Here is a 10,768-nt window from a genome sequence, read left to right as displayed (position 1 = left end):
ATAGAATGCCAATCCTCAGATCAATGGAACTTCAATTATTGTTAATAAAACTAATTTTATATTGATAAATTTAGTCTACAAATGAAAATTTACATGCCAAGATAAAGGGTAGAAAGTGTTACTTTGTTTTGAGATTGTTCACTGTCTCAAACCATTAGTTTTTATTTGTATAACTTCATTCATAGGGCAAGAAAACAACAAACTATTATTGGTAGCTAAACACCACATGAGTGGGCAATAATTATGTGTATTGGGGTGAAAGAAGTAATTTAGAAGAAGGAACAATAAAAGATTATCGGATAATTAGAGTTGTTGCACAACAGCAAGTACTTGTAATATGTATATACAAAATAACAAGGCGTAAAAATTAAATAACCAAGGCAAACCATAATACAGAATATGTACAATGTAAAAATTGAATAACCATTTGTGAGTTTGTAAAAAAAAAAAAAGGCTAGTACAGTGTGTACAAAATAAATAACAATGTGTATAAATAAAGTAACAATATATAAAAATTAAATAATTGAGGGTAAATCATAATAATCTATGTGTCTAAAGTAGATAACAATGTGTACAATTAAAATAATAATTTGTAACAACTAACTAACGAAGGGTAAACCATAATACACAAAATAAGTGGTATCATTAACACTTGGAATTTTGACCATTACCGTAAAGGGAATTAAACATAAGATAAATATTTAAATGTTCTAGGTAAGTTTTTGAGTTCATGCTAGTCTGGTATAAAATATACAAGCAGTTTGGTGGCGTCACAATTATAGGTAAAATAGTAAATAATGAGATCGTATTTAGACTATTAACATGTAAGATTTTTGGGTTTATGTGTTAAAAAGTTGAAAAGGGGAGTAACTTATACAAAAAAAACTAATTAAGTGGAAGAAAATTTTACATGTACTTATTCTATGTATTATTATTATTAGGGAAATACTTTAGATTGACTACTCTACAAATTATTTTTAGTTTCCATAATTTTGTATTCACTGATTGGGCAAGGTTATATGTAAAAACATGTATAGGATGGCATGTGGGAAAGGAAGTACATCCAAAATATAGTAAATAAAGAGAAGAAATTGAAGCAAGCATAGTTGCAAAATCAACTTGTGGCAAGTGGGTTGTTCAGTGGATATATTCCATTAACCATCTTTTGTCTGAAATTCCATAATAATATTCTTATTAACTTATCGCACTAGTACTACACATTGTCTGACATAGTTATACATGACTTTCTATCCAAACTATCCCTATGACGATGGTTTGATAACCATTTCATAGAAACATCAAACTAAAGAGTGTTGTAGAATGATTAAACTATATGTAATACAAATCGTGCAAAATATAATCAATTTGAAACATGTTGTAAATCCCGATGGTATGGAGTAAGTTTAAACAAATAACATGTTCTTATAACTACTATTGGTCATTCTTTGTGATGCCGTTTGGGTTGTATTCAATCAATTGTAAGTTATATCTAACTAGTTCTAATCTCAACAACAAGTTTAAGTGCTCTCCTGAACATTATGCATCCTATACACAAGCATTGTTTTGTAATTCAACAAATTGGAGTCATTGTTAGTATAGATCCACAAGTTGTTGAATATATTGTAATCACATTTTGATTGAATTACAAACAAATTAATACTGATCAACTATGAATAATCCATACACTAGCATGAAGAACAAAAATAAGACAAGTATTTTAGTCTCAATAAGTTCTAATCCAATTCAAATGTAATTGATTGAACTACACAAAAAAAATTAATATTGGTCAACTATGGATAATTCATGGACTATATGGAGGAAAAAAGATGGTAAATATTTTAGTCTTAATAAGTTCAAATTCAGTTCAAATAAAATTGGATACATTCTCCGAATCTATGTGCAGTTATGAAACTAAAATTGATAAATTAAATATATATAAATATCATTCTCTTCGTGCTTTACATAAGAATTGTCATTGAAGGTAAATATTTTAAGTGATGGAATTGTACATTGGTATGATCACAATAGGATATCATATACTGTGGGTTAGATGAATTGGATGGGGCACCAATGGTACAAGCTTCGATCCATCTGTATACTTGAAAGACATTGTGTGACAGCCTCACCTGTCATGCTCCCATATCGGTTAGGGAGAAAGCCTGGGTTACTTTGATAAGCCTGTTGTGGTATCACCCACCTCGACGAGGCCTTTTGGTAAGGTAGCCTGCTGGTACCTATTGTATTGTCCAGCACCACCAAGAACAAAACCCACGGCCCCACGGGGTGTCAAACTGTGGGACAATATCGCCGAGGGACTGTTAGAGTTGGTATCATAATTTAGGTTTCAGATCTCTGTAGTGTATCCTAGGCTGACGTTTAGGATGCTAGGCTATGGGATTAGTTTGAAAGTGGTAAGCGTAAGATATGACTTGGTTGCTCCCAAGCGTACAATCAACCGATTCTGGTACTAGTGTACGGCTTGAGTTGTACAGTTTCTTAGTTTTGGGATTCTTGTACTTGAGTACTCGATACTTTTTCTGAGGAAATGCTTGTGAGTTTGGAAGGAACATGGTCTAGTGTGCAATGATGTGAATAGAAATCATAAGTGAGTTTGAGATAAGTTGTAATGGTACAGGTTAGAGTTGGTATCAAAACCGACTCCCGACCAAAACTGACTCCCGGTGTGCCAGCGAGGACGCTGGATTCCCTAAGGGGGGTGGAGTGTCATACTCCCACATCGGCTAGGGAGAAAGCCTGGGCTGCTTTGATAAGCCTGTTGTGGTATCACCCACCTCGACGAGGCCTTTTGGTGAGGTAGCCTACGGGTGCCTGTTGTGTTGTCCAACACCGCCAAGAACAAAACCCACGGCCCCATGGGGTGTCAAACTGTGGGACAATATCGCCGAGGGGCTGTTAGACATTGCTCTTCATGGAAGCAAACATTTTCAACAGATCTAACTTGTGGGTTTTTCTAGTAGTTGCTCACTTGTGTGCAGTTGAATACTACTTCCTAGTGTTTTGGATGAAAGTGTACATTGGATAATTATTGGTCAATTATAGATAATTATGGATAATTAATATTGGTCAACTATGGATAATTCATGGACTATATGGAGAATAAAAAGATGGTAAATATTTTAGTCTTAATAAGTTCAAATTCAGTTCAAATAAAATTGGATACATTCTCCGAATCTATGTGAAGTTATGAAACTAAAATTGATAAATTAAATATATATATAAATATCATTCTCTTCGTGCTTTACATAAGAATTGCCATTGAAGGCAAATATTTTAAGCGATGGAATTGTACATAAGTATGATCACAACAGGATATCAAATACTAAAGGTTAGATGAACTGGATGGGGCACCAATGGTACAAGCTTCGTTTTATCTGTATACTTGAAAGACATTGCTCTTCATGGAAGCAAACATTTTCAACGGATCTAACTTGTGGGTTTTTCTAGTAGTTGCTCACTTATGTTCAATTGGATACTACTTCCTAGCATTTTGGATGAATGTGTACATTGGCATAGTCACAACAAAGTACTCTATACTAAAGACTAGCTAAGACATCAATAGTAAATGCTGCTAACCACCTATATGTGTGTCCTATACAAGTTAGTTTTAATAAGTTCCAATCCAATTCAAACAAAATTGGTGACATTCTCTGAATACATATATACAATTATAAAACTAACATTTAAATACATAAATATTGTTCTTTTCATGCTTTGCATGGAGATTGTCATGGAAGGCAAACATCTTCGTTGATAGAATTGTACATTAGCATGGTCACAGTAGGATATCCTATACTAAATGCTAGATGAGGTGGATGAGGCACCAATTGTATAGGCTTCAATCCACCTGTATACTTGAAACATATTGTATAATGATTCAGAAACTTATATGCTAGCATGTATAAAATAAATAACAATGTGTATAGATAAAATAACAATATGTAAAAACTAATAGTAAACAATGTGTACAATGTAAAAACTAAACAACCATACATTAATGTACAAAGTAAAAAACAATCTATACAAACAAAATAACAATGTGTAAAAATCAAATAACCAATGGTAAACTATAATAAAGAATGTGTACAAATAAATAATAATGTTTACAAGTAACATAACAACATGTAAAAACAATAATTAAGGGTAAACCATAATACCCAATATGTAGAATGTAAAAATTAAACAATCATATTTTGAGTGTGCAAAAAGAGCTTGTATAGTGGTTCAAAAATTAATATGCTTATGTGAACAAAGTAAACAATAATGTGTACAAATAAAATAACAATGTGTAAGAACTAAATAACCATGGTTAAATCATAATAAACAATGTGTACAGTATAAAAACTGAATAATTATGAGCAAGTTACAACAAAACATTTATTATAACATAACCATATATCTAACTATTCAGTTATTAATGAAGAGTTTGTTGCATCCATTCATTCAACTTTCCCTATATTGACCCGGACAATAAATTTTCTGAAATAACTAAGCAAGATAATTTTAAAATCACAATTACATGATATATTCTTGGTAGGCTATGCGTAGGGAGATTATTAAATTGAATTATGTATTATAAAAAGTAAAACAATAATTTGAGAAGCATAGTTGTAGCAAATGCATATGTAGCTATAAAATAATGAACAGTAAATGTAGTATTTAAAATTGTGAACAAAGAGACAATTTTCATAGATACGTGTATTCTCCAAAAATGGGTAATTACACATCCCTTATAATTTTCAAAGTATGTTCCATACATATTACAAATATAATAACCAAATTGCCTATAATATCAGCATTTACCATCAATAGAGTTGTCCATGTTCTGGGTTATAGATGATGGCCGCCCACAAGTCCTGAACATGTATTTGCCATCTGATGAATGCTTCTCTCAATCACCCCAAAATTAAATTAACCTATATTGTTCTTGTAGATTTTCCATAGCTATTTCTTATACCTCTCCCCCCAAATTTTATTTGTGAGAGGAGTGGAAGATAGAGATTTAAAACTTTGTTGGGAAATTTTTGAGAGAAGAGAGTGATAAGGAACTGTGGCATCAATGTTTCAAACAAAATGGATTTTTGTTTGTGAATGTTCAACCCCCTTATTTTGTCTTAAGAAAATTCACTGCCAATTTCTTCCTATCCTTTCAAAATTCAAATACTAGTTTTAAATCTTAGTCCCACCAAAATTTTCGTTTCAAATTTGGATTTTGAATTTTGGAATTTCACAAACAGAACGGGGTTATAGAATAAGTTCATTTTATTTTTCTTTTCTTGCTTCACTTATTGAAACGACATAGTAATTCGCAGCACTACGCTATGGCCATCCCCATTTTTATTACAGAAGACATGACATCTCCTTCATCGCTGATGCTCGTCTAAGTTGATCTGGACCTTTAAAAGTTCCTGAACAAAGTCTGATACAACCATCCAAGCCCCTATCCATCCTGATGTCAGGATCCTGGCTTCACATTAGGGATTTAACACTCAAAATTTGGGAAAAACAGAGTACAGATGAAGAGAGAGGGCGAGAGAGAAAAGAAGTAGAAAGAGAGAGTAAGAATTAGAGAGAGAAAGAAAGAAATTCTGTTATTGTTCTTCCGTATCATTTCTACTAATCAATTTTGTACAAATAGGGATGGCTAACTGACTTTAACTAATTCTAACTGAATCTGTTATGCATGGATATGACACCGTTCCACTTATTCTGCTTCCAACTGATTTGTTTGATCAGTTACATAAAACGACATCATTTGCTAACTTAATTTCTTCATCTTGACATTGCCTTCTCCTTTTAACAATCTTGTCCTCAAGACTGAAACTAAGGAAATTATGCTTGTATGAAGTCCATATCTTCCCATGAAACTTCTTTCTTATCAAGCTGGTACCATTTGATCAGATATTGTATCACTGACTGTCCATTCCGCATGATCACTCTTCTCCGTAAAATGGATTCTGGTTGTAGAGTACATTGGTCACTATTGTCAATCTCAGGCAGGGTAGCTGAAATAGGCTGCAAAGGTCCTAATTTCCTTTTGAGCAATGAAATGTGGAACACTGGATGAATTTTTGCGCCGGTAGGCAATGCGAGATGGTAGGCGACTGGCCCCACTTTGGCTTCGACCTGGAAGGGGCCATAGAACCTTGTAGACAGTTTGAAGCACTTCCTGATGGCCACTGATTGCTGTTTATAAGGCTGTAGTTTTAGAGAAACCCAATCACCAACCTCAAAAGTTCTTTCTGTGCGTTTCTGGTCAACGAAAAACTTCATCCTTTGTTGTGCCTTTATTAGGTGATCTCTGATGCTGCTGGAGATCCCCCAATTTCTCCTGGAGTAGTTGGGAAGTTGTTGCTATGATTGTGTCAAAATAAGGTCCTAGAGGCAAGGGAATAGGCTGGTACCCATATAAGGCTTCGAATGGAGTCATTTGCAGGCTGGAGTGATAAGAGGAGTTATACCACCACTTTGCTAGTGCTAGCCACCTGCTCCAGTTATGGAGAAATTCCCCAGTCATGCATCTCAGGTAAGCTTTGACACATTGGTTAAATCATTCACTCTATCCATCTGATTGGGGGTGATATGCAAAGCTATAACTCAACTCTATCCCTAATAGTTTGAAAAGCTCCTACCAGAAAGTACTTGTGAATATCTTGTCTCTATCAGACACTATGGATTCTGGAAGGCCACGCAATCTGAATATGTGATCCAGGAAAAGTTGAGCCACTTGCTTGGCAATGAATTGATGAGCTAAGACAAGAAAATGCCCTACCTTGGTTAATTTGTCAATTACCACCATCACTGTATCATAGTCTTGTGATTCTGGTAGACTCTGTATAAAGTCCATAGTCACATGAGTCCAAGCCAGATGGGGAACAGGTAATGGTTGTAACAGGCCAGGGTAGTGTACATGCTCAGATTTGAACCTCTGACATGTATCACGGGCTTGAATAATTCTGATGACATCCAACTTCATGGTAGGCCAATAGAATAAAGTTTTTAGCCTTTGCCAGCAATCTCTTTGTCCTGAGTGAGCCCCAACTGCTGATGCATGGAGTGTTTGGACAAGCTTATCCCTCAATCCATTGTTTGAACCTACATAAAGTTTGCCGTTGTACATCAGTAATCCTTTGTCCCATTCAAATTGTTGGTGAGCAGCAGGGTCCAGTAGTATTTGAGAAATAATGTTCTGGCACTGAGGGTCTGAATCATAGCTCTTCTGAAGTTCTTGTATCCATAGTGGCTTGACAGTAGAAAGGGCCAAACAGGATCCTTGCTGAGCTGACTATTCTTGATTTACCCCATGTAGTCTTGACGGTGCATCTGCAACTTTGTTTTCTGCTCCCTTTTTGTACTGAATTTCATAGTCCAGCCCCAGTAATTTGGCTAACCATTTGTGTTGTAATGTAGTAGTGAGTTACTAATCTAACAAGTATTTCAGGGATTGGTGATCTGTCTTAATAACAAAATGGTATCCTACTAGATAATGCCTCCACTTGGTCACTGCCATTACTAGTGCTAGCAGTTCCTTTTCATAAGCTGACAGTCCCAAATTCCTAGGTGACAATGCCTTGCTTAGGAATACAATAGGATGACCTTCTTGCATCAGTACTGCACCAATTCCATTTCCACTAGCATCAGTTTCAATAGTGAAAGGTTTCTAGAAGTCTAGCAATTTAAGAATAGGAGCAGTGCTCATAATATATTTTAGTGATGTAAAAGCCTTCTGTGCTTCATGATTCCAAGAGAAATTGTCCTTATTAAGTAGCTCAGTAAGTGGTTTACAGATGATTGCATAATACTTGATAAACCTCCTATAATAAGCAGTTAACCCCAGAAAACCTCTCAACTCTTTTATTGTACTAGGAACAGGCCAGTTCATGATGCTTTCAACCTTGGATTGATCCATGGATACTCCATTCTCAGATATGGTGTGACCAAGATAGTCCACAGTTTGTTGTACAAATGAGCGTTTAGATCTCTTAGCAAACAGTTTGTGTTCTCTTAAGACAACCAGCACTGTTCTCAAATGATCTAGGTGTGATTCTAACGTAGGGCTGTGGATCAAGATGTCATCAAAGAAAACCAACATGAATTTCCTTAAGTAAGGTTGAAATACCTGATTTATAAGAGCTTGAAATGTTGTTGGTGCGTTGGTCAGCCCAAAGAGCATTACTAGAAATTCATAATGGCCACAATGAGTTTGGAAAGTAGTTGTGTAAGTGTCCTTGGGTTTGACTCTCATCTAATAGTAGCCAGAAGTGAGATCCAACTTGGTTTTGTACCTTGATCCTGCCAATTCATTGATCAGCTCATCTACATTTGGAATAGGATATCGATCTTTAATGGTCATCTCATTGAAATGCCTGTAATCCACACAAAAGCTCCATGTACCTTCCTTTTTTTTAACCAAAAAAACTGGTGAGGCAAAAGGACTGTTGCTATGGATGATTATTCCATGCTGTAACATGTCTGTAGCTTGCTTTTCTATTTCATCCTTTTGGGAGTGAGGATATCTATATGGCTTCATTTTAAAAGCCTGAGATTCCTGTTTCAATGGAATTTCATGATCTATTTCCTTAGTAGGGGGAAGCTCAGAAGGAGCCTTAAAAACATCAACAAATTCCTCAATGATTCCTTGAACCTCAATAGGCATATCCTTCTTCTCTGATGGATTACCCTGTCCCATCCTCATAGCCAGGCACATCTGCTTCTTATATTCAATAAAGTTCCTCAGATCATTCCCCCTAATAAGATCCAAGTCACAGTTCTTTGCTTGTCTCCTTAATTGTACCACTTCCCCTTGATTGTGCAAGGAGATTGTCAACTAGTGAAAATCAAAAGTAATAGGGCTAAAATGAGTCATCCAGTCCACTCCTAATATGATATCCCAGCCACTTAGGTCCATTACTTTCAGGTCATAGCAGAACTTATGTTGATTAATCTCCCATACCACTTTTTAACATATGGCTTTACTGGTTACACAAGTTCCATTTCCTACTACTACAGAAAAAAGGATCAACTAGTCGATATGGAACATCAAAGGCTACCTTTTCATTGCTGATATAGCTATCTGAGCTCCCAGTGTCAACCAATATTAACATATCTTCCCCATCCACTTCCCCTACCAGTGTTATTGTTTTCCTCTGCAGAGCATCTGACAATGTATGTAGAAACATTTCCATGACTTGTCTAGGATTGCCTGTAGCTCCATAGTGTTCCCCTAATGCATCCTCAAACTTAGAATCTTCTTCCTCCTCAGAGATTAGAAGATTCAAGTGACCTGACTTGCACTGGTGACCCTGTCCAAATTTTTCTCCACATTTGAAACAAAGACCATTGCTTCTCCTGTACTGTAATTCTTGAGCTGATAGTCTTTTAGGTTCTGCATCTGCAGTAGAAATTGGTTTCCCCTTGAATAAGGTATTCCTGAAGGTGCTAGTAGAAGGCACCTTATAGTGGGAACTGTGGATCTGTTGTTGGGAAGAACTCCTGGAGATTCCAAACTTGTTTTCAAGTATAGTTTTCCAGTTTCTGACTTGAAGTTTCAGTGCATCTTCTTGCAGTGTAGCCATTTCAAAAGCTTCTGACAGGGTTGCAGGGCTCAACATTCTTACCATTGTTTTGATCTCGTCCTTAAGTCCACTGATGAAGCTAGATACAAAATATTCCTCTCCTAAGTGGGGATTCTTAATCATCATAAAGGTTTTGAGCTCTTCAAACTTTTCCTGGTATTCTTCCACCTGCCCTACTTGTTGCAGTTTATTGAATTCTTCCACCACATCTCGGCCAATCCTGTTATCAAATATTTTATACAGCAGTTCTTCGAAGGTTCCCCAAGTTAGACCTGGTTTTTCTAGTTTTACTCCATGGAACCAGTTGTCCGCCTTCCCTTCTAAGTACATTTCTATGACTTCCATCTTATGATCTTCAGGAATTTGGTAATTTAAATAGCACTTATTGCATTTTTTGATCCATTCCCTTGGATTCTCCCCATGGAACATAGGCAGGTCGATCTTTAGAGGGTTAGGGATCAGGAACTTACCTACTTCCTTCCTTGTCATCCTGTTGTTTTCTAATCCTACTGGTAGCCTCTGATTCAGTGAGGGAGTTGGTAAGCGCGGTGTTTGTTCAATCTTTTGCCTATCTTCCTCTGGAACAGCCTTCTCGTTGTTCATCATTACCTTCATGAAGGTACTGAATTCATGCTTCATCTCAGCTAACAAACCTTCCATCCTCCGGTTGCTATCTTTCAATTCCGTTCGAAACTTCTCTCTCATTTTCAGTTGCTGTGCCTGCGAAGCTTGTAATCCTTCCATTACGTCCTGGAGTTTGATATCTTGCTTCTTGATTTGTTCCTCCAGTGTCTTAAATCTGGTGCTTTCTGCCATGGAATTCGACTTCTTCCAGGGATCCAACCTGCTTTAATACCAAATGTCAGGATTCTGGCTTCTGCATTAGGGATTTAACACTCAAAATTTGGGGAAAATAGAGTACAGATGAAGAGAGAGGGCGAGAGAGAAAAGAAGTAGAAAGAAAAAGTAAGAATTAGAGAGAGAAAAAAAGAAATTCTGTTATTGTTCTTCCGTATCATTTATGCCAATCAATTCTGTACAAATAGGATGGCTAACCGACTTTAACTAATTCTAATTGAATCTGTTATGCATGGGTACGACACCATTCCACTTATTCTGATTTCTATTGATTTATTTCATCATAAAACGACACCGTTCCCCTTATTCTGCTTCCA

The 10,768-nt window shown here is 36.0% G+C and overlaps 1 protein-coding gene across 1 annotated transcript; it reads right to left on the bottom strand.

Moving 5' to 3' along the window:
• Positions 1-5,850: 5,850 nt before the first annotated feature.
• On the bottom strand, positions 5,851-10,409 carry LOC140010651 (uncharacterized). Its single transcript, XM_072057959.1, has 7 exons — positions 9,069-10,409; positions 8,304-8,845; positions 7,913-8,075; positions 7,532-7,678; positions 6,651-7,303; positions 6,287-6,503; positions 5,851-6,144 (listed from the first exon to the last, which is right to left on the bottom strand). The coding sequence occupies exons 1-7, from the start codon at positions 10,407-10,409 to the stop codon at positions 5,851-5,853; spliced, it is 3,357 nt and encodes a 1,118-aa protein (XP_071914060.1).
• Between the last annotated feature and the right edge of the window lie 359 nt (positions 10,410-10,768).

This window comes from Coffea arabica, chromosome 7c (genome assembly GCF_036785885.1).
Source record: "Coffea arabica cultivar ET-39 chromosome 7c, Coffea Arabica ET-39 HiFi, whole genome shotgun sequence".
Lineage (NCBI taxonomy): Eukaryota > Viridiplantae > Streptophyta > Magnoliopsida > Gentianales > Rubiaceae > Coffea > Coffea arabica.
Note: the sequence above shows the minus strand (reverse complement) of the source record. Positions and strands in the feature narration are given on the sequence as shown.

Excerpts from the sequence above, each read along its gene's own strand:
- LOC140010651 (XM_072057959.1), bottom strand. The coding sequence starts at position 10,409 with ATGGCAGAAAGCACCAGATTTAAGACACTGGAGGAACAAATCAAGAAG. Across the intron at positions 6,504-6,650 it reads ATATTCACAAGTACTTTCTG|GTGGCTAGCACTAGCAAAGT; the intron begins GTAGGAGCTTTT and ends TAACTGGAGCAG. Across the intron at positions 6,145-6,286 it reads AAGGCACAACAAAGGATGAA|GTCGAAGCCAAAGTGGGGCC; the intron begins GTTTTTCGTTGA and ends GGCCCCTTCCAG.